Raw genomic sequence first — 24,886 nt, 5'->3', positions numbered from 1 at the left:
AGAACCAGCGAGCAAAGAGATCCTCCCCGATTTGGATTGTACCCCATCAGGGTCACCTATGTCTGCAAGGTAATGGCAAGAATCCCAGAGCTCAGTTAGGGAAAAGTATCTGCACTGAAACATATGTTTTTGCGTCTCAGACTTCCCCTTCGTTCTTAGCAGCTAAGGGTACCTATTTCATCTGCCATAATAGAGCCTATACATGGTTGCCCCCTGACTTCTCAGGCACATGTTTTGTTTCGTTCCTGTGGCCTCCCACCTACACGGCCGCAGCAGATTACCATAAGACAAGGATAGTTAGAGGTGTCATCAGTAAAGAAGACACTACAGGACAAGAACTTGGAGATTTCGTAAAGGGGTTTCTGCCGTTTTGGGGGCCTATGGTTAACAGCAGGAACATACGGCAACTGACAAGGGTGGTCGAATCCACGGTAGATGAAACCGCCGGTGCCCTTAGTAATTTGACTGCTGAGCTCCAGTCGGATCGCCTTATGACTCTTCAGAACAGGGTGGCATTAGATGTCATACTTGCAGACCGAGGTGGGGTATGTAAGGTGATCCAATCAAGTTGCTGTGTTTTCATTCCAGATAACGCTCCGACAGTCTACCAGGCCATTTCCAAATTGCATAAGATCTCCGAATCTATCCACGTGGATAAAGGAGATTGGTCATTGATGGGGTGGTTCTGGGAACTGATATCCGCCTGGGGATGGAAGATTCTGATAGTCATTGGGGTGATCTTAGCCATTCTTTTCCTGTTCTGTCTGTGTGTACAGTGTGCTCCTGCAATATGTGGCCTCTGTGCTACATCGTGTGTAAGGAAACCTGTATCAAGAGACGAGCTAAGTAATAGGATGATGCTACAGCAACACCTCAACGAGTTTATGAATATAGACCTGTACTCAGACCTAGACTCAGATTAACGTGGGTATAGGTTATTGCCTATGTAAGGGCAAAAGGAGGGTCTGTGGTACTGAAAATTCTGGACCCGTGTTATAAACATCGTCGCATCATGACAATTTTGGTATCAGCAGACCGAGAATGATTAGAATACTATACACAAGTATTTTCGTCATATTCGGGTGACAAAATCAACCTGAAATCAGAGTTTCCGTCCTGAACCCTCGGTTTCCATTGAACGGCAGCCATTTTGTGATTGCCCTCACATAGGCCAATGACTAGGCCAAAAACGAGTCTGAAGGACACATGCACCTTCGCTGACTCCTCTGTGACCTGGGCAAGCTGACTCCACTGCCTGAAGCCAAACCTGTTCGGCCAGTTCCTTTCCCAGTGGCCGAATGAGATTAGTATCAAGGCACAACATATCATAAAACCTTTCATCACACACAAACCATGCCTAATCTTACACACACCTGCCCCTGTTTCTTACTTTCTGACTTGCTTTACGAGGAGGAGGTGCCCGTTTTTATTGGGGGTCCGTCGATATCTGATGAAAGTACTGAGCCTTGCCGGGTAATTGATTGAGGTTCTGGACAAACTGAAATATGGGCTTGTCATCATGACTCTGCTTTTTCTTTGTAGTGAAAATATGTGAATGGTCAACTGTAAAATAAGGAATGTTTGCCTAAAGCACAATATTTTGTATAAAAGGAGAAGGCTGGCTTTGTAAGTTTGAGCAGTTTCCTGAGAATACAAACCGTGTTGTACTTCTAGGATACCTGTTACTGGTTGCAGCCAATAAATACGATATTTTGACTTCACCAAGAAGACTCTGTGTTTCTGTAGTCTGAAACAGGAAGAACTCGAAGTCTTAGGGTGTGTTCCCTGGCACCGCTGGGTTCTGAAAAACCCAGTACTTCAAGAGCGGCAGCATCAGAGACATGAAGAGCAGCGCATCAAGACATGAAGAGCGGCAGCATCAGAGACATAAAGAGCGGCGGCATCAGAGACATAAAGAGCGGCGGCATCAGGGACATAAAGAGCGGCGGCATCAGAGACATAAAGAGCGGCAGCATCAGAGACATGAAGAGCGGCAGCATCAGAGACATGAAGAGCGGCAGCATCGGAGACATGAAGAGCGGCAGCATCAGAGACATAAAGAGCGGCAGCATCAGAGACATGAAGAGCAGCAGCATCAGAGACATAAGGAGCGGCAGCATCAGAGACATGAAGAGCGGCAGCATCAGAGACATGAAGAGCGGCAGCATCAGAGACATGAAGAGCGGCAGCATCAGCGACATGAAGAGCGGCAGCATCAGAGACATGAAGAGCGGCAGCATCAGAGACATGAAGAGCGGCAGCATCAGAGACATGAAGAGCGGCAGCATCAGAGACATGAAGAGCGGCAGCATCAGAGACATGAAGAGCGGCAGCATCAGAGACATGAAGAGCGGCAGCATCAGAGACATAAAGAGCAGCAGCATCAGATCAGAGACATGAAGAGCGGCAGCATCAGAGACATGAAGAGCGGCAGCATCAGAGACATGAAGAGCGGCAGCATCAGAGACATGAAGAGCGGCAGCATCAGAGACATGTCAGAGATATAAAGAGCGGCAGCATCAGAGACATAAAGAGCGGCAGCATCAGAGACATAAAGAGCGGCAGCATCAGAGACATAAAGAGCGGCAGCATCAGAGACATAAAGAGCGGCAGCATCAGAGACATAAAGAGCGGCAGCATCAGAGACATAAAGAGCGGCAGCATCAGAGACATAAAGAGCGGCAGCATCAGAGACATAAAGAGCGGCAGCATCGGAGACATAACGAGCGGCAGCATCAGAGACATAAAGAGCGGCAGCATCAGAGACATGAAGAGCGGCAGCATCAGAGACATAAAGAGCGGCAGCATCAGAGACATGAAGGGCAGCGCATCAGAGACATGAAGGGCAGCGCATCAGAGACATGAAGGGCAGCGCATCAGAGACATAAAGAGCAGCGCATCAGGGACATAAAGAGCAGCAGCATCAGAGACATAAAGAGCGGCGGCATCAGAGACATAAAGAGCGGCAGCATCAGAGACATGAAGAGCGGCAGCATCAGAGACATGAAGAGCGGCAGCATCAGAGACATGAAGAGCGGCAGCATCAGAGACATGAAGAGCAGCAGCATCAGAGACATAAGGAGCAGCAGCATCAGAGACATGAAGAGCGGCAGCATCAGAGACATGAAGAGCGGCAGCATCAGAGACATGAAGAGCGGCAGCATCAGCGACATGAAGAGCGGCAGCAGCAGAGACATGAAGAGCGGCAGCATCAGAGACATGAAGAGCGGCAGCATCAGAGACTTGAAGAGCAGCAGCATCAGAGACATGAAGAGCAGCAGCATCAGAGACATGTCAGAGATATAAAGAGCGGCAGCATCAGAGACATAAAGAGCGGCAGCATCAGAGACATAAAGAGCGGCAGCATCAGAGACATAAAGAGCGGCAGCATCAGAGACATAAAGAGCGGCAGCATCAGAGACATAAAGAGCGGCAGCATCAGAGACATAAAGAGCGGCAGCATCAGAGACATAAAGAGCGGCAGCATCAGAGACATAAAGAGCGGCAGCATCAGAGACATAAAGAGCGGCAGCATCAGAGACATAAAGAGCGGCAGCATCAGAGACATGAAGGGCAGCGCATCAGAGACATGAAGGGCAGCGCATCAGAGACATGAAGGGCAGCGCATCAGAGACATGAAGAGCAGCGCATCAGAGACATGAAGAGCAGCGCATCAGGGACATAAAGAGCGGCAGCATCAGAGACATGAAGAGCGGCAGCATCAGAGACATGAAGAGCGGCAGCATCAGAGACATGAAGAGCGGCAGCATCAGAGACATAAAGAGCGGCAGCATCAGAGACATGAAGAGCAGCAGCATCAGAGACATGAAGAGCGGCAGCATCAGAGACATGAAGAGCGGCAGCATCAGAGACATGAAGAGCGGCAGCATCAGAGACATGAAGAGCGGCAGCATCAGCGACATGAAGAGCGGCAGCAGCAGAGACATGAAGAGCGGCAGCATCAGAGACATGAAGAGCGGCAGCATCAGAGACTTGAAGAGCAGCAGCATCAGAGACATGAAGAGCAGCAGCATCAGAGACATGAAGAGCGGCAGCATCAGAGACATGAAGAGCGGCAGCATCAGAGACATGAAGAGCGGCAGCATCAGAGACATGAAGAGCAGCGCATCAGAGACATGAAGAGCAGCAGCATCAGAGACATGAAGAGCAGCGCATCAGAGACATGAAGAGCGGTGCACATACCAGTATGATATACGCAGAAGTGCTTTCCAGTTTAGCCTGGTTTACTAAAACCAGATGTGGTGGTAGGGACAGAGGAAGGGGTGGGCTGTACTAACCAGTACTGCCAGCTTTAACACATAGGGACTGAACATGGTCAAATATGTTACACATAGTTTCCCGAGAATTTTAGTTAGATTATAAACTAGGGCTGGTGGTTCCAGTGCTTACTAGCCACTAGACCAAATGTCCACCTTAGTAAATCTCAACAGCTCAATAAAGGGTGACAAGTGTGTGTGGTTCTTCTGTAAAGCATTCTCAGATATGTTCCAGACACAAGTCTATTTGTTGCACTATCTGGGGCAAATGTCTAATCAACGCTTGTTTTTCTGATTGAGAGAACTGAACAGGTGTCAACATACAACAAGATCCACAATGGACACATAGCCGTGCCAGTCATACCTGCTCCAGGTAGTGCAGTGACAAGTTGATATATTTGGCCTCTGTCAGGAGCTGGCCACCAACGCCAGTCTTAGCCACCCTCTCCGAGCCAGCCAGGTCCACCAGGTGTAGCTTGGAGCGCCTGACAGTCGCCGATCCGGGCTCCTTGCTCGAGATGTGGATGGTGAAGATGCAATGAGAGCGGGTTGAGGCCTGATTCATTGGTGTCTAGGTGGTAAGGGAGAAAAACAGGGATTCAATGTTTTCATTTTCTCTTATCAGCATAGTTACTTTGGATGGCTTCTCATACAAATGAACTACTATTCAAAACAATAGACCGAGCAACAAACCAAAAAGTACAAACAAAATGTAAAACAAAAGCAAACACACTAACTTTAATGGAATGAGGTAGGTCTGTAGATCTGTGGAGTGGAGGAGATCTTTTTAGTTATCCCTGATTGTGGAGGGCAAGCATCACAATGATCGTAGACAGCGCTAGTTTCCTGTGATAGACAGCACTAGTCACTGCTAGTTTACTGTAACAGACAACACTACTCGCTGCTAGTTTACTGTAACCGACAACACTACTCGCTGCTAGTTTACTGTAATAGACAACACTACTCGCTGCTAGTTTACTGTAATAGACACTACTCGCTGCTAGTTTCCTGTAATAGACAACAATATTCACTGCTAGTTTCCTGTAATAGACAACATTATTCACTGCTAGTTTCCTGTAATAGTTAACACTACTTATGCTGCTAGTTTCCTGTAGTAGAGAACAGTACTCACTGCTAGATTCCTGTAGTAGACAACACTACTCACACTGCTAGTTTCCTGTAGTAGACAACAGTACTCTTTGCTAGTTTCCTGTAGAAGAGAAGAACAAATTGCTTACCTTCTGTAACGCTTTTTCTGGTGGATACAGTATCTGCCTGTGGATTCCTCACCTTATGAATATCCCCTGCGCCAGCATTCCGCAGAATTTTTTCTTAGCTCTCCACGCCGACGAGGACGTTGGCTCCGCTCGCGACTCCGCATGATGTCACCGGAGCCATAAGAGAGCCTCGTCGGCGTGATGACGTCAGTTCCACCCATTTTTTCCGTACCTCCGAGGCGAACAGGTGGACCGACAACAGATTCAAAGTATACACAGTACACAACATTTGAACCAATATACACAGTACAAAATCAAAAAGGAAAGCTAAAGAACATCAGCATTTCCTATAAATGTACCAGATAGAAAGAAAATACATTGTAAAACAACAAGCCAAATAAGGCATCCTTTAAGGTATACAAAGGTGGACAACGGGGAGGAGGGTGGGTCAGTGAGGAATCCACAGGCAGATACTGTATCCACTAGAAAAAGCGTTACCGAAGGTAAGTAACTTGTTCTTCTCATGGATACATCTGCCTGTGGATTCCTCACCTTAAATGAATAGATTCCCACAGCAGTCCCGCTCCCGGAGAAGGGTGTCCACCTTTCTTATACCAAAAAGTCCTGCAAGACAGAGCGCGCAAAATGGCCCTCCCTCCTCATTTCGGAATCCAAGCAATAATGCTTTGCGAAAGTGTGGAGGGAGGCCCAGGTCGCTGCCTTACAAATGTCCAACACAGGAACACCTCTGGCTAAAGCAGAGTTGGAAGACTTGGCTCTAGTAGAATGAGCTCTAATACCCTCAGGTGGTTCCTTACCAGCAAGGGCGTAGCAGATCTTGATGCACAAGATGATCCACCTGGATAGAGTGCGCTTGTGAACAGCCTTGCCTTTTGTGCGTCCAACGTAGCCCACTAAGAGCTGATCCTCCAAACGCAAGTCCTTTGTCCTGTCCAAGTAAAAGCTCACCGCTCTTTTAGGGTCCAGGCGGTGAAGTCTCTCCTCCTCCTTGGAAGGGTGAGGGGGAGGATAAAACACAGGGAGAGTTATGGACTGCCCCAGATGAAAGGGAGTAACCACATTAGGCAGAAAGGCAGCCCTGGTCCCGAGGACCATCCTTTCAGCATGTATGGTCAAAAACGGGGGTTTTGAACTAAGAGTCTGAAGCTCACTCACCCTCCTTGCTGAGGTAATGGTTACCAGAAAGACTGTTTTAAAAGACAAAAGCCTCAAAGGTCAGCTATGAAGGGGTTCAAAAGGGGAACCCATCAAAAAGGTTAAAACAAGATTAAGATCCGATTGGGGCATAACAAAGGGAGTAGGCGGAAACCTATTGGTAAGGCCTTTGATAAATCTCAAAACAATAGGAGACTTAAATAAAGACGGCTGATAAGTTAGACACAGAAAAGCCGATAAGGCTAACAAATAGCCCTTAACCGTGGCCACAGCACAACCCTGCTGAGCCAAGGAAAGAGCAAACTGAAGAACATTCGACAAGTGGGCCTTTAAAGGGTCAATGGATCTCTCTCCACACCATTTAACGAATCTTGAACATCTGTAGGAGTAAATGGACCTGGTGGAGTGTCGCCTGGCCGATAAAATAACATCCACCACGTCAGGAGGGAGAGAGAAGGAACTCAGGCTGCCCCGTTCAATCTCCAGGCATGAAGGTGCAGGCTCTGGAGCTGGGGGTGAAGAACCTGCCCCTGCGACTGCGAGAGGAGGTCTGCCCTGAGAGGGAGACGGAGCAGAGGGTACGAAGAGAGGTGAAGTAGATCTGTGTACCACACCCTTCTTGGCCAATCCGGGGCGATCAATATGACTTGGGGCTGGTCTTGGCGAATCTTCCTCAGAAACCGAGGAATCAAGGGTATGGGAGGAAACGCATAAAGGAGTTGTGAGCTCCAACTCAACTGAAACGCATCCCCCAACGCCCCCTGCATCAGAAACTGGAGACTGCAGAATGACGAGCAGTGTGCGTTCGAGAGTGGCAAAACAGGTCAACCCGAGGAGTCCCCCACGTCCGGAAGATGTGTCGAACTACCTCCAGATGAAGCCTCCATTCGTGGTTGGTGGAGAACTGCCGACTGAGACTGTCCGCACGCACGTTCAGCACCCCGACCAGATGATTTGCCATCAAGCAAATCTGATGGTCCTGAGCCCAGGACCAAAGTTGCAAAGCCTCTCTGCAGAGACTGTACGGCCCTACTCCTCCCTGCTTGTTGACATACCACATCGCGGTAGTGTTGTGCGTAAGGACTTGAACTGACTGACCACGAAGGGAAGGGAGAAAGGCCTTGAGCGCCAAACATATCGCCCGCAATTCCAGAAGATTGATATGAGACAATCTTTCCTCTGGAGACCAAAGACCCTTGACCTCCAGATCCCCAGATGAGCACCCTACCCTAGTGTAGAGGCATTCGTTATCACTGTGGCCACTGATGGAGGAAGATGGAAGGGCTTTCCCTGAGACAGATTGCCCTCCACACTCCACCAAGACAGATCCGCTGCAGCTTCTCTGGAGATCCTTACTGACTCCCTGAGATCTCCGTTGTGCTGATACCACTGCCTGCGGAGACACCACTGGAGTGTCCTCATGTGCCAGTGTGCATGGTTGACCAACAGAATGCAGGAGGCGAACAGACCGAGCAGGCGAAGGACCTTCAGAACTGGAACAACCACTGCATTGTAGAATAAAGGGATAATCTCCTGAATGTCGAGAATCCTTTGTGGAGGAGGAAATGCTCCACACAGTAGTGTCCAGTACCGACCCTATGAACAGGTTTCGCTGAGAGGGCACCAGGTGAGAGTGAGATTTGGGCACATTGATTATAAAAGTCAAGTTGAGCAACAGTTGAGATGTTACCCGCAGATGATGAAGCACTATCTCTGGTGACTCCGTCCAGATAGGGGAAAACAGGAATCCCCAACCTTCTGAGATGAGCTGTCACCACTGCCATCACCTTTGTGAAGACTCGAGGTGCAGTAGTAAGACCAAACGGGAGGACCGCAAACTGGTAGTGCTGTGACCCAACCGTAAAACGGAGATACTTCCTGTGTGACTTCAGAATGGGGATGTGAATATACGCATCCTGTAAGTCGATCGACACCATCCAGTCCTCTTGCTGCAGCGCCAGAAGAACCCGAGCAAGGTCAGCATCTTGAATTTCTCCTGCTTCAGGTAAAAATTCAAGACCCTGAGGTCCAGGATCAGACGTAACCTGCCGTCCTTTTGGGGGATCAGCAAATACCGGGAGTAGCATCCATGACCCCTTTCCCGCTCTGGAACCACCTCCATGGCACCTTTTTGTAATGATGCAAGAACCTCCTTCTGCAGAAGAAGCAAATGGTCTTCTAAACAAAAGCCTTGGCAAGGAGGGTAAGGAGAAGGAAATTCCCGAAAGGGAAGGGCGTACCCATTCTTCACAAGGTTTAAAACCCAAAGGTCTGTTGTGACCGATTTTGAACCTTGCAGAAAGTGAGACAGCTGACCCCCTACAGGACCCACATGATCCAGGATGGGGGATCTAGGGCTGCTTTTCAGAGAGAGCGGGGGAGGCAGACGAGGAGGAGGAGAGATTGCAAGCAGAACCACGTTGGCGACCTTTGGCTCTTCCTCTATAAGATTTATAGAGCAGATTTTGCTGCTGCTGCTAAGGGTGACGGAGGTTGCAGAAAGAAGACCTTCCAAAGCCTTGATATTTCTTGTGGCCGGAACCTCTCGGCTGGGTCTGCAATCCCAAGGATTTCGTAGTGGCTCTGATGTCCTTAAACCGTTGTAAGGCTGAATATGCTTGTTCCCCAAAGAGCTTCGACCCGTCAAAGGGCAAATCAACAAGAGTGGCCTGGACATCAGGGGAAAATCCAGAAGAACAAAAGCCAAGCCTGCCTTCTTGTGGCTATGGAGGAGCCCATAACTCTGGCTACTGAGTCAGCCGTATCCAGGCCTGACTGAATAACCGGTTTAGCCGCAGCCGGAGCGTCCGACAGAACCTCCATAAAGTTTCCCTTCTCTTCATCAGGCAACTTGGGGGCCAATTGGTTTGCAGAGTCCATCAAAGCATGTATGTAACATCCCAACAGATAAGTGGCATTGGTCGATTTACGAGCCATGCTAGAAGAGGAGAAAACCTTTTTAGCTGACTGTTCCATTTTCTTTGAGTCCCTGTCAGCTGGGGCCTGCGGAAAACCACCTGAAGATTGCTTGGAGCAGGATGCCTGCACCACCAAACTCTCTGGAGATGGATGAGAAGAGAGAAAATCAGGATCCCCTGGTGCAGTCCTATACCTTCTAGCCACAGCCTTAGAAACAGCAGGCAAAGAGAGTGGTTTATGCCAAACCTCGATGATAGGATCCAACAAAGCTTCCTTAAAGGGTAACAGAGGCTCAACTATGGAGGAAGGTGAATGCAAAACTTCTGTCAACAAATTTGGTTTATATTCGGCAGTAGGTAACTGCAAATCCAAAAGCTCCGCAGCTTTCCTTTTCACCAAATGGTAGGGAGCTACCTCTTAAGGAGGTGAAGCCCTTGTAGAAGAGAGTTCCCACTCTGGAGAGTTATCTAAACCACTCACCTCCTGAATTCCCTCGAATTCCTCCAGAGACTCTTCCAACTCGCCCTCCTCTACTTCCTCTCTATGATACTGCTCCTCTTCTAAAAGCCTCTGAGACTCTCTCTGTGAACGAATCCGCAGACGTGGCATTGGTGGCATCGTACGCGGCGCCGACTGCTCCGGAGCGGGTGTCAAGGGAGGCTCCGATGGATGCACGAGATCCACATGAGGCCGAGAGGAAGGCTCACCAGACGGCGCCGAGGATTCTATCAATGGCGTTGAGACTCTCGGCGCCGGAAAATGCCATGATGACGCCATCGGCATGAAGGGTGCCTGGGCATAGTGTTGGGGCACGCCCAAGTTGAATGCCAGCGGACCCATGGGACCAGAAGGTGCTCTGGATGGGAAAGGTGCTCTTTGAAAAACTCCGTACATAGCATTTAAAAAATGCGACGGATCCGCCCCTGGAGCCGGGAATTGTGGATATGGATTCGAGCCAGTATCCAAACGGGGAGTGTCCGAAGTCGGAACGACCGGATCCACTGCCGAATCCGCCGGTTCAATCTCAGGCACAGCAGAAGATGGAACATCCTGAACCGGCTCGGCGTCAGAAGCTGGTGAATCCCTCGGCGCCGGAGACTGCGCCGGAGTGCCTCTAGGCGAAGGAGACTACTCCAGAGTCGCACGAGGAGAAGGAGAGGGCGAAGGAGATACAAAGTCCCTACGGCGACGTCGAGGGGCAGGCGAAGGCGACCTCGAAGCCTTACCCTTCGTCGAGCGGCGCAGAGACCCAGGTCTTCTCTTTTCCTTGTGTTTTCTCGACTTCGACGTATGCGAAGTCGACGACTTCGACTTATCAAGCTTACACCCTCTACCTTCTTTCTTCGCCTTGGCCAGAAACAACTTTGCTTCCCGTTTTTAAAGTTCTTTAGGATTCATTTTCCTGCAACAGGAACAGTCCTCCACATCATGATCCGACGACAAGCACCATAAACAATCTTCATGGAGGTCAGTGATGGACATGTGACCCCCACATTCCCTACAGGGCTTAAAACCAGACATCCTCAAAGACGACATCACTTCTAGCAACAGTTAAAGCAGAAGGAACAACAAAGTAACTCCACAAATATGGGGAGTGCTAGAAAACCGTTACACGTCGACGGCGCGGAAAAAAGGGAACTGACGTCATCACGCCGACAAGGCTCTCTTATGGCTCCGGTGACGTCATGCAGAGTCGCGAGCAGAGCCAACGTCCTCGTCGGCGTGGAGTGCTAGGAAAAAATTCTGCGGAATGCTGGCGCAGGGAATATTCATAAGGTGAGGAATCCACAGGCAGATGTATCCATCAGAACAGTATTCTATGCTAGTTTCCTATATTAGATAACAGTACTCTATTCTGGTTTCCTGTAGTAGACAACACTACTCACGTTGCCAGTTTCCTATAGTAGACAACAGTACTCTCTGCTAGTTTCCTGTAGTAGATAACAGTACTCTTTGCTAGTTTCCTGTAGCAGACAACAGTACTCTCTGCTGGTTTCCTGTAGTAGACAACAGTACTCGCTGCTAGATTCCTGTAGTAGACAACACTACTCACGTTGCCAGTTTCCTATAGTAGACAACAGTACTCTCTGCTAGTTTCCTGTAGTAGACAACTCTACTCACGTTGCCAGTATACAACACTACTCACGTTGCCAGTTTCCTATAGTAGACAACAGTACTCTCTGCTAGTTTCCTGTAGTAGACAACTCTACTCATGGTGCCAGTTTCCTGTAGTAGACAACAGTACTCTCTGCTAGTTTCCTGTAGTAGACCACAGTACTCTTTGCTAGTTTCCTGTAGTAGACAACAGTACTCTTTGCTGGTTTCCTATAGTAGACAACAGTACTCTCTGCTAGTTTCCTGTAGTAGACAACAGTACTCTTTGCTGGTTTCCTATAGTAGACAACAGTACTCTCTGCTAGTTTCCTGTAGTAGACAACTGTACTCTCTGCTAGTTTCCTGTAGTAGACAACAGTACTCTTTGCTAGTTTCCTGTAGTAGACAACAATACTCTTTGCTGGTTTCCTGTAGTAGACAACAGTACTCCTTGCTAGTTTCCTGTAGTAGACAACAGAACTCTCTGCTAGTTTCCTGTAGTAGACAACAGTAGTCTCTGCTAGTTTCCTGTAGTAGACAACAGTACTCCTTGCTAGTTTCCTGTAGTAGACAACAGAACTCTCTGCTAGTTTCCTGTAGTAGACAACAGTACTCCTTGCTAGTTTCCTGTAGTAGACAACAGAACTCTCTGCTAGTTTCCTGTAGTAGACAACAGTAGTCTCTGCTAGATTCCTGTAGTAGACAACAGTACTCTTTGCTAGTTTCCTGTAGTAGACAACAGAACTCTCTCCTAGTTTCCTGTAGTAAACAACAGTAGTCTCTGCTAGATTCCTGTAGTAGACAACAGTACTCTTTGCTAGTTTCCTGTAGTAGACAACAGAACTCTCTGCTAGTTTCCTGTAGTAGACAACAGAACTCTCTGCTAGCTTCCTGTAGTAGACAACAGTACTCCTTGCTAGTTTTCTGTAGTAGACAACAGTACTCTTTGCTGGTTTCCTGTAGTAGACAACAGTACTCTTTGCTGGTTTCCTGTAGTAGACAACAGTACTCGCTGTTAGATTTCTGTAGTACACAACACTACTCACGTTGCCAGTTTCCTGTAGTAGACAACAGAACTCTCTGTTAGTTTCCTGTAGTAGACAACAGTACTCTCTGCTAGTTCCCTGTAGTAGACAACAGTACTGTCTGCACCGGCTGGTCGGCGTGGTGGGCGATCTGGTCCACCAAGACCAGTCCGGCTTTATTCCCCATCGCAACACGGCCCTTAATCTGCGGCGCTTGCACGGGGTGCTCGCACGTGTCCCATTCGTGCGGGAGCCGGCCATATTGGCGTCCTTAGACGCCACCATGGCGTTTGACACGCTTGAGTGGCCATACATTTGGGCGATGCTGGCGAAGTTTGGATTTGGCCCGGGGTTCATCAGCTGGGTCAAATTGTTGTATTCGGGCCCATTGGCGCAGGTGGTGGTGAATGGAAGAGTATCGGCCCCATTCGAGCTGGGACGGGGCACGCGACAGGGCTGCCCCTTGTCGCCGCTCCTGTTTGCGCTGGCCTTGGAGCCCCTGGCGGAGTGGCTGCGGTGGCATCCTTCCATCCGTGGTCTCCGTTGGACCCCCGAGTACGAGGACCGCGTGTCCCTATACGCTGACGACATCCTTCTGTACCTAGCCTCCCCACGTAAATCACTAATTGTCCTGGTTGATGTTTTGCGCTCATTCGGCCGCAACTCAGGCCTTGTCATCAACTGGGCTAAATCATGTGTGTATGTGCTCTCCGGGGAGGCTCCCGTCCTCCCGCGGGGCTGTCCGATCCAGATTGCCTCTCAGGGGTTTAGATACCTGGGTGTCTACATTACTCTGGACCCGGAGGCCCGCTACGAGCGGAACTTGCTTCCCCCCCTCCTGCGCTTGAAGGAGGACGTCGCACGCTGGCGGCGCCTGCCGCTTTCGCCGCTCGGCCGGGCGGCGTTGTTTAAGATGATGTCGTTGCCACGCTTCCTGTACGCTCTCCAGAACACTATGGACTTAGTCCCGGCGCGCTACTTCTGTGAGGTGGAGAGTCTACAGCGCCGCCTGTTCTGGGATGGGAGGCCGCGTATTGCCCTGGCGAAGTTGATGCTCCCATGGTACGACGGGGGGATTGCCCTCCCGGATATTAAACGGTATTACTGGGCCTCCCAGCTAGCTGCAATTAACCATGGCCTCTACGGGCCTGCCTTAAACCCGGCATTTGAAATGGACAAGATGCTACTGCCCGGTGGCGACTACAATCGAGCGCTCTACTCTGGCGCGCCCGACGCTCGCCTGACGGGACCTACGCGTGTCATGGTGCGAGTATGGCACGCGGCGAATGCAGCTATGGGGTGGAAGGACCGTTTGACCCGGGCGTCACCGCTGTACGCGTCTGAGATGTTGGGCTCCCTGTGGACCTCGAAGGGCTTCGAGAAGTGGGACACGATAGGCATCAGTAAAGTGGGGGATCTCTGGACGAGGGGGGGATTTAAAACATTCGAGACGCTGCAGACGGAGTTTCAGCTGCAGGGCAGTGAATACTTTCGGTACTTGCAGGTCCGTCATGCACTGGGCTCCGTCTTCCCAGACGTCGCCTCCATCCCGGAGTCTTCCCCCCTGGAGGATTGTAGGAGAGTAGGGTCTGCTATCCTATGGTCACCCCAAATTTTTGCTTTTTGCTTCACTGGTTTTTGACATATTGAGGCTGTGGGCCTGCCAATCAGACCCCCAGCCTGCTGTTCTCTCTACTAAATTAAAACTATGCACCCTAGGTGCATAACCAATTGGAAGTGGATCACCCTGTCAGCCCCTGTACCAGTGTACACTAGGTACCCAGGGCATTGGTGTACCCAAGGCCTGCCAGGGGCTGCAGCATGTATTATGCCACCCCAGGCTTGGCCTAACAATCTGACACAACTGGCTGATCACTCAGCTGGGGTAAGTTGGTGTAATCACCTCTTACTTAGGTGTAGTATACCTATACCTAACCTTAAATGGGACACCTGGTAACCTATGAGTCACTCCTATGGCAGGCCTTAACAATCCTGAAGGCAGAGTGCTTGGTTCCATGTGAGATGGTGCTCTGGCATGAGCTGAGCCTGTCTGCAGTGGTCGGAACAACTTCCTTCTACTGTTTCCAGATATCGTCATACCATATACTCTTAAGTGCATTATGAACCTCGCGGTTAAATGCTATCTTTGGTTTGGCTTTATCAAAACATGTCGAGTAAGGTGTCATACGAATTGGAATACTAACCCCTCGCCAATTCTGGCGACGGGGTTAGCATTCCACCCTTCTAGAGGGACACGACATGTACAGTACCTGAAACCCGGGTAAAATCAGACATAGCCTCAGCTCCACAAAATGGATGCTGCCACCACAGACACAAGTCTGCCCTCCTGCTGCTGGGAGTCCTTCCAGCTTGGGAGGTGTGGACAAAGGGTTTCCTGCCAGGGGAGGTGCATGCACCACCCCAGACAGGATTTTGTGTATTGGTCAGGTAGGGCTTGAAAGAAACCAGACATGCCTGTGGCTCACAAGGAGCCTCGGGGCATATGCCAGTTCAAACCGGTCCTGGGGCACACCAGTCCCGGGCCTGGGGCGAGCTGGACAAAGGATTGGGGGTGTAACCACCCCCCTTCCTGGTCCCACCCATAGGGAGGGACCTAGCAGGTAGTCCGGCCCCTAGAATCCGAATAAAGGTAGGAGCTGTGTCCTAAGACTTCAGACATCCTGGAATCAACTTGAAACTAAGAAGAAGACGGGAACTTCGACATTCTGCTGCACAGAAGACTGAAGAAAATCTCCCCTGTGGTCAGGGAGTGACCACCTTGCTAACGCAAGCACCATCCAGCGAATCACCGTCTGCTTTGCCGCCGCCTCCCGCCGGAGCCCGAGCCCAGAGACTGACAAGACCTGGACCTCCAGACCTCTCACCGCCCGATCCACAGTCCCTGAAAAGAGGAGACCCGTGGAGGCACCGAGACACGTGGAGCCAGCCATCTTGGAACGACTACGACAAGCTGACCAGTGCAACAACCGAGGCTCCCTCCAAGTTGTGCTTTGGGTCCTGAGAAGCCCAACCCTCGAGCAGCATCTGCACCAAAGGTGAGCCCTCCAGCATCTCCACGATCTGCGTGGGGCCCTTCTGCATTTTGCCACTCGACGCGCCTAACCGGTTGCTGGCCCGCTGGCTAGTGGCCATCTTGGCGACGAAATCTACAACAAACACCGCTGGTCTGGTTGCTCCAGACTGGCCCTTGCTCCCCTCCAAAGGAGCAATCCCTCTGACCTTGCTGGTCAGAACCAACAGCTGATTTCCGAATCCTCCTGCAATTGCTTTTGCCAAGGCTTGTTTGCTTCGATCAAGTCGCCGACACCGCCGACAGCGAGAGCCTGCGTGGGACAGCTCGTGAGCCGACTCCTGGACGTCGTCGACCTTCAGGGACCACGTGGCTGCGGAGACAAGCTACCCCTCATCACCTGTTTGCACCCGACATCGCCTGGTACCCACCTGGTGCCACGCTGGTCACTGGCTAGTGACTGTGAACACTGTCCCCTCTGCTTACAGGTCTTCAACATCTCCGATCCACTCTTGGATCCACTGCATCTCTTCCCGACCGACCGCCTGCAGCATCTTTGTCCCAGGCTCAACGGAACAGATAGAAGAAACCCGACGCACTTTGAGGCCTATGCACCCGCTTCCTGTGGGTGAGGTAAAGCTGGTACTCCGGTGCCCATGTGTAGTAATACATCTCTAGTGCCTGTGTTCCAAATCTTAAGTTCCTAGGTCATCCGGAAGATTCCTTTTGCAGTAACTTTGTACTTTTTACGCACCCATTGAAACCTATGGGAGCCCGCGTGTGACTATTTGCTCTGCACACGCCACCCGTGGACCTCCTGGTCACTAACTGACGTTAGCTCCTTGTAGGCCCAGCGATTCTAGAGGCCCTAGGCCTTTTCCCTTTTCTGTTCGTGGTACTTATACCACTATTTTAGTATATGGTTCGAGTGGCCACCAGGGCCTATCCATATAAAGTGCAACTTCTGTGTATTCTGTGATAATCTTGTTTGACGATTTGTGCTCCTGTGCTCATAAAGAGACTAGGGGTTACTTTGAGAAATAAATACATATATATTTTGAATATATATCTGTGTGGTGTCCTTTCATTGGTATAAAAGGGGGTTACTATTGGTAAAACAGCTTGCTTAACACGCATCACGAGTTTAGCCTCAAAGACTGCTTAGCCTACGCTACCACTAGGGCAGCTAGTCCAAAAAGGTTGACTTACAACCACACCATAAGGGTTGCTTGGCATGGTACAAGGTGGTCACTAGAACTAGTGAACAGCATATACCAGGCCAACTTCTCACATTGGTGGCAGCGGTGGGATTTGAGCTTGCTGTGTTTTACCATTGTAATCTCTTGGTTACCAATTGAAAGATCACATAGGTACCTGTAGGTACATATAAAACAAGATTAGATATACATAAGTTCTACTGAACTTAGTTGTTGTAGAGCAAAGGGAGTAGCACACCCTGACTACAACTACTAGATAGGTTTAGTAGGTAAACCCAAGTGTAGGTAGATTGCAACACATCCACCCACACTTAAGAGCAATGGCCGGGGCAGAGGGGTCCACTGTACCCATCTCTGTTGAGAGTGACCCCCAGAGGGCACCATCCAGCTTTGCTACCCTTAATCAGAATGAGCTCAGGCATTTGGCAACTCTTAGAGGCCTTAAACAGCCCAAGAACCCAAACTCTGCTGAGCTCAGAGAGCTCTTACAGAATGATGAGAATCAGAGAGCACTCAAGAAAGCTTCCCAGTTAGCCCCCTTAGGGACAGGAACAGGAGGCCCCCCTTCTAAAGATGCCACTGAAGTACCCCTTCCCAATAGTCACCCCTTAGATGGGATGCCTACCACAGAGGATGAGAGTGAAAAGGATACTGACAGTAGTGAGGATGAAGGGAGAACTAGCCCAGTGCCAAGTGTTATACTTGGCCCAGCTAAACCAAGGCTATTGGGGACTGACAGTGGGTTCAACCCACTGGATCTCCCCAGTGGACTTAACACAGGGCTTGGAAGGCAAAGGAATCGCTCAGGTGACTCCAATGCTTCCCATGGCTCTAGAGGCTCTCAAGGTCACTCCAGGAGAAGGATGACCACCCCTCAGAGGAGGGAACATGAGGCCAAGATGCAAGAGGCCCAGCTGAGGATCAGGAAGCAGGAGCTAGAAGTAGCCCTGATGGAAGAGAAACTTAGCAAGGCTAGACAGCATAAAGAGAGTGGGTCTATACCCACTGGTGGCAGCATTGTCCCTAAGGACAAAGATAGGGTTTTCGACAATAGAAACCTGTCTAAGGTTGTGCCCCCCTACAAAAGTGGGGATGACATCCACAAGTGGATAACTGCTCTTGAGAGAGCCTGCAAAGTACAGCAGGTTCCTGAAGATCAGTGGGCAGCAATCCTCTGGCTCTCCTTTGAAGGAAGAGGCAGAGACAGACTCCTCACTGTTAGAGAAGAGGATGTCAGAAACTACAGAGTCCTGAAGAGTGTTCTAGTTGATGGGTTAGGCTTAACCACTGAGCAGTACAGGTTAATGTTCAGAGACACCCAAAAGACACAGACTCCGGACTGGTCTGAATACATTGAATGTGCCACTAAGGCTTTGGAGGGTTGGTTGCTGGGAAGTAAGGTATCTGATTTTACAGGATTGTATAATTTGATGATGAGAGAACAGATTTTAAATAACTGTCAAAACCAGCAACTGCATCAACACTTGGTTGACTCTGATCTGACCTCTCCCCAAGAATTGGGAAAGAAGGCAGACAAATGGGTCAGAACCAGGGTTAAGCAAAAGAACCAGAACCAGGGCCAAGGGGGTGATCAGAAGAAAACAGACCAAAAGGGTGGAGATCAGAAACCTAAAGACCAGAAGTCTTCAACAGGGCCCCAAACTACTGCTAAGGAGGGTGGGTCCCAACAGTCCAAGAAGAAGAAAGAAGGTCAGAAGAAACCCTGGTGCAATCATTGTAAAAATACAACTCACTGGACTAGTGATTGCAAAAAGGGTGGAGCCCCCAACACTGTTGCCCCTAAGGCACCTGCTCCCAGTACTACTGTTAGCAGTGTTGGTCCCCAGACAAAGGGTGTAGTGGGAATCACTATGGGAACTGAAGGAGATTCTGACTTAGACAGAACCCTGACACAGGCAGTCTTGATCTGTGATGGGGACATTGATTTGTCCCTGACTGTGAGCCCCAGTAACCTGGGCAAGTACAGACAGACTCCTTTAATTAATGACAAAGTGGCTCAAGCCTACAGGGACACATGTGCCAGTGTCACTATGGTGACACCAGGCTTTGTGGACCCTGGACAGTACATACCAGGTGAGAACTACCTGGTGACCAATGCCAGCAATGCCACTACTTCACACAGTGTGGCAGTTGTTAACTTCTCATGGGGAGGGGTAACTGGCCTCAAAAGGGTTGTGGTTAGTGCAGACCTCCCAGTAGAATGTTTGTTGGGCAATGACCTAGAGAGTTCTCTATGGTCAGAAGTGGAGTACAGGACTCATGCAGAGATGTTAGGTATATCATCACATGTCCTTGCTGTGACCAGGTCACAGGCCAAAAAGTGCCTCACTGAACCTCAGGTCTTGGATCCTGGAACAATGGACCAAGTACCTACCAAGAAGAAGAACAGGAGGGTCAAGGCTGTGCCTTCCCCCCTGCCTCAGAGTGATGATCAGCCTTCCCAGGAAGCTGATCTAGAGGACCCTGAAGGAACTGTCCCTGAAGAGCTTGAACCTGATCAGGTTGAGTTTCTGGGGACAGGGGGACCTTCAAGGGCTGACTTGAGGCAGGCTCAGTTATCCTGTCCCTCTCTTGAACCCCTCAGACAGCTGGCTGCTGCTGAGGCTGCTGGGAATGCTCAAGGTACCCATAAAGTGTATTGGGATGAAGGGCTCCTTTATTCAGAGGCTAGAGACCCCAAGCCTGGTGCAACCAGGAGGTTGGTCATACCTCTGCAATTTAGGGGCTTCCTTCTTACCTTGGCCCATGATATTCCTTTAGCAGGACACCTAGGCCAGAACAAGACCTGGGACAGACTTGTCCCTCACTTTCACTGGCCTCATATGAATGAAGATACAAAGGAGTTTTGTCGCTCCTGTGTTACCTGCCAAGCCAGTGGCAAATCAGGTGGCACAACAAAGGCCCCCCTAATACCACTACCTGTGGTGGGGGTCCCCTTTGAAAGAGTGGGAATAGACATAGTGGGTCCCATGGATCCTCCCACTGCATCTGGACACAGATTTATACTGGTGGTAGTGGATCATGCCACTAGGTATCCAGAGGCAATTCCCCTTAGGACCACTACAGCTCCTGTTGTGGCCAGGGCCCTGCTGGGAGTATTCTCCAGAGTGGGGTTTCCTAAGGAGGTAGTATCTGACAGAGGTACCAACTTTATGTCAGGATACTTGACAGCTATGTGGAAGGAATGTGGTGTCAACTACAAGTTCACCACCCCTTATCACCCACAATGCAATGGGCTTGTTGAGAGATTCAACAAGACCCTAAAGGGTATGATCAAAGGATTAGATAGACAGCACGATCTCACTTATTTACAAAAAACTGATCAATGACCGCTCGAGCTTGCTGACTGGCCTCCGAGAGGCTTGGGTCGCCGATGGGCTGGAGTTGGACGACGAGGTGGCCTCTCCGAAGGAGGTGGCCATACCGGCTCGCCTTCGCTTCGTCCAGCTTAAGATACTCCACCGGGTCTACATGACGGGGCCAAGGCTTCTGCGTATGGGCTATGCTGCGGATGGGTTGTGTAAGCGTGGGTGTGGTGCTTTGGCGACCTTTCTGCATATTTTGTGGGAATGCCCGAAGGTGGTGCGATTCTGGCGTGGTGTGCACGAGGTCCTGCGAGTGGTTACGCGTGTCGCGCTGCTGCCTGAAGCAAGGAGATGCCTGTTGAATGTGTGGGAACCAACTGACTACTCGGCTCCGCAGACGTGGTGGGTGACTCTGGGATATATGATAGCTAAGCGTGATATTGCTCAATTGTGGGGATCCCAGAAGCCCCCGGCGGTGTCGGCCTGGAAAGAACACATGGATTGGTGCATGTTTCGAGAAAAGGTGGTGTATGTGGCGAGGGGTAAGCCTGGGACATGGGTGAAAGTATGGGGCCCCTGGAACGCCTACCGCGGGGGTATCTGCGCGCCACCGTTGCTGCCTGCTGCTTCACCAGCCCCGTCCCCTTAGCTGACTCCTTCCCCCAGCCCCGGGCACAGGGTTCCCCCAGTCCTCGCTCTGTTCCCCTTCCCCTCTTTCGACTCCTGTGGATAGTTGGGGTCCCCCATTCGGGGAGCACGTGCTGCTACTTTCGAGTGCTGGTTGCCTTGTGGGTGTGGTTTTTCTTGTTGTTTGTATAAAATGAAACCGTATTGTGGGGTCTGACTGATGTGGCCCACGACGTTGATACCTCCTGATTATGCTCCTCTGCAACGCCAAGTGTTTCTGAACGTATGTCATATGCTCCTGTCATTCCTAGCGGCCGGCCGGAAGGTTGTAGGCCCATACTTGTATATTCTTGAGATTTGTAATAAACGGTTTCCAAAAAAAAAAAAAAAAAAAAAAAACAGTACTGTCTGCTAGTTTCCTGTAGTAGACAACTCTACTCATGTTGCCAGTTTCCTGTAGTAGACAACAGTACTCTCTGCTAGTTTCCTGTAGTAGACAACAGTACTCTTTGCTAGTTTCCTGTAGTAGACAACAGTACTCGCTGCTTGATTCCTGTAGTAGACAACACTACTCACGTTGCCAGTGTCTTGCAGTAGTGAACAGAACTCTCTGCTAGTTTCCTGTAGTAGGCAACAGTACTCGCTGTTAGATTTCTGTAGTAGACAACACTACTCACGTTGCCAGTTTCCTGTAGTAGACAACAGAACTCTCTGCTAGTTTCCTGTAGTAGACAACAGAACTCTCTGCTAGTTTCCTGTAGTAGACAACAGTACTCTCTGCTAGTTTCCTGTAGTAGACAACAGCACTCTTTGCTGGTTTCCTGTAGTAGACAACAGTAGTCTCTGCTAGTTTCCTGTAGTAGACAACAGTACTCTTTGCTACTTTCCTGTAGTAGACAACAGTACTCTTTGCTGGTTTCCTATAGTAGACAACAGTACTCTCTGCTAGTTTCCTGTAGTAGACAACTGTACTCTCTGCTAGTTTCCTGTAGTAGACAACTGTACTCTCTGCTAGTTTCCTGTAGTAGACAACTCTACTCACGTTGCCAGTATACAACACTACTCACGTTGACAGTTTCCTGTAGTGGACAACAGTACTCTCTGCTAGTTTTCTGTAGTAGACAACAGTACTCTTTGCTAGTTTCCTGTAGTACACAACAATACTCTTTGCTGGTTTCCTGTAGTAGACAACAGAACTCTCTGCTAGTTTTCTGTAGTAGACAACAGTACTCTTTGCTAGTTTCCTGTAGTACACAACAATACTCTTTGCTGGTTTCCTGTAGTAGACAACAGTACTCTCTGCTAGTTTTCTGTAGTAGACAACAGTACTCTTTGCTAGTTTCCTGTAGTACACAACAATACTCTTTGCTGGTTTCCTGTAGTAGACAACAGTACTCCTTGCTAGTTTCCTGTAGTAGACAACAGAACTCTCTGCTAGCTTCCTGTAGTAGACAACAGTAGTCTCTGCTAGTTTCCTGTAGTAGACAACAGTACTCTCTGCTAGTTTCCTGTAGTAGACAACAGTACTCCTTGCTAGTTTCCTGTAGTAGACAACAGAACTCTCTGCTAGTTTTCTGTAGTAGACAACAGTACTCCTTGCTAGTTTCCTGTAGTAGACATCAGAACTCTCTGCTAGTGTCCTGTAGTAGACAACAGCAGTCTCTGCTAGATTCCTGTAGTAGACAACAGTACTCTTTGCTAGTTTCCTGTAGTAGACAACAGAACTCTGCTAGTTTCCTGTAGTAGACAACTGTACTCTCTGCTAGTTTCCTGTAGTAGACAACTGTACTCTCTGCTAGTTTCCTGTAGTAGACAACTCTACTCACGTTGACAGTTTCCTGTAGTAGACAACAGTACTCTCTGCTAGTTTTCTGTAGTAGACAACAGTATTCTTTGCTAGTTTCCTGTAGTAGACAACAATACTCTTTGCTGGTTTCCTGTAGTAGACAACAGTACTCCTTGCTAGTTTCCTGTAGTAGACAACAGAACTCTCTGCTAGTTTCCTGTAGTAGACAACAGTAGTCTCTGCTAGTTTCCTGTAGTAGACAACAGTACTCCTTGCTAGTTTCCTGTAGTAGACAACAGAACTCTCTGCTAGTTTCCTGTAGTAGACAACAGTACTCCTTGCTAGTTTCCTGTAGTAGACAACACAACTCTCTGCTAGTTTCCTGTAGTAGACAACAGTAGTCTCTGCTAGATTCCTGTAGTAGACAACAGTGCTCTTTGCTAGTTTCCTGTAGTAGACAACAGAACTCTCTGCTAGTTTCCTGTAGTAGACAACAGAACTCTCTGCTAGCTTCCTGTAGTAGACAACAGTACTCCTTGCTAGTTTTCTGTAGTAGACAACAGTACTCTTTGCTGGTTTCCTGTAGTAGACAACAGTACTCTTTGCTGGTTTCCTGTAGTAGACAACAGTAGTCTTTGCTAGTTTCCTGTAGTAGACAACAGTACTCGCTGTTAGATTTCTGTAGTACACAACACTACTCACGTTGCCAGTTTCCTGTAGTAGACAACAGAACTCTCTGTTAGTTTCCTGTAGTAGACAACAGTACTCTCTGCTAGTTCCCTGTAGTAGACAACAGAACTCTCTGCTAGTTTCCTGTAGTAGACAACAGTACTCTCTGCTAGTTTCCTGTAGTAGACAACAGTACTCTTTGCTAGTTTCCTGTAGTAGACAACAGTACTCGCTGCTTGATTCCTGTAGTAGACAACACTACTCACGTTGCCAGTTTCTTGCAGTAGTGAACAGAACTCTCTGCTAGTTTCCTGTAGTAGGCAACAGTACTCTCTGCTAGTTCCCTGTAGTAGACAACAGTACTGTCTGCTAGTTTCCTGTAGTAGACAACTCTACTCATGTTGCCAGTTTCCTGTAGTAGACAACAGTACTCTCTGCTAGTTTCCTGTAGTAGACAACAGCACTCTTTGCTGGTTTCCTGTAGTAGACAACAGTAGTCTCTGCTAGTTTCCTGTAGTAGACAACAGTACTCTTTGCTACTTTCCTGTAGTAGACAACAGTACTCTTTGCTGGTTTCCTGTAGTAGACAACAGTACTCTCTGCTAGTTTCCTGTAGTAGACAACTGTACTCTCTGCTAGTTTCCTGTAGTAGACAACTCTACTCATGTTGCCAGTATACAACACTACTCACGTTGCCAGTTTCCTATAGTAGACAACAGTACTCTCTGCTAGTTTCCTGTAGTAGACAACTCTACTCATGGTGCCAGTTTCCTGTAGTAGACAACAGTACTCTCTGCTAGTTTCCTGTAGTAGACCACAGTACTCTTTGCTAGTTTCCTGTAGTAGACAACAGTACTCTTTGCTGGTTTCCTATAGTAGACAACAGTACTCTCTGCTAGTTTCCTGTAGTAGACAACAGTACTCTTTGCTGGTTTCCTATAGTAGACAACAGTACTCTCTGCTAGTTTCCTGTAGTAGACAACTGTACTCTCTGCTAGTTTCCTCTAGTAGACAACTGTACTCTCTGCTAGTTTCCTGTAGTAGACAACTCTACTCACGTTGACAGTTTCCTGTAGTAGACAACAGTACTCTCTGCTAGTTTTCTGTAGTAGACAACAGTATTTTTTGCTAGTTTCCTGTAGTACACAACAATACTCTTTGCTGGTTTCCTGTAGTAGACAACAGTACTCCTTGCTAGTTTCCTGTAGTAGACAACAGAACTCTCTGCTAGCTTCCTGTAGTAGACAACAGTAGTCTCTGCTAGTTTCCTGTAGTAGACAACAGTACTCCTTGCTAGTTTCCTGTAGTAGACAACAGAACTCTCTGCTAGTTTTCTGTAGTAGACAACAGTACTCCTTGCTAGTTTCCTGTAGTAGACATCAGAACTCTCTGCTAGTGTCCTGTAGTAGACAACAGTAGTCTCTGCTAGATTCCTGTAGTAGACAACAGTACTCTTTGCTAGTTTCCTGTAGTAGACAACAGAACTCTCTGCTAGTTTCCTGTAGTAGACAACAGTAGTCTC

General features: G+C 49.0%; 1 protein-coding gene across 1 annotated transcript in view; it reads right to left on the bottom strand.

Moving 5' to 3' along the window:
* The window catches only part of KIF6 (kinesin family member 6), a 1,720,339-nt gene that overhangs the window by 1,170,553 nt on the left and 524,900 nt on the right, over nt 1-24,886 (bottom strand). Inside the window, exon 7 of the mRNA XM_085610234.1 lies at nt 4,642-4,848. Within this exon, the coding sequence (XP_085466360.1) occupies nt 4,642-4,848 (207 nt within the window). The remainder of the gene's footprint in view (nt 1-4,641; nt 4,849-24,886) is intronic.

Source organism: Triturus cristatus, chromosome 6, assembly GCF_964204655.1.
Source record: "Triturus cristatus chromosome 6, aTriCri1.1, whole genome shotgun sequence".
NCBI classification, from domain to species: Eukaryota; Metazoa; Chordata; class Amphibia; order Caudata; family Salamandridae; genus Triturus; species Triturus cristatus.
The sequence above is the reverse complement of the archived record's forward strand: the minus strand, read 5'-3'. Positions and strand labels throughout refer to the sequence as shown.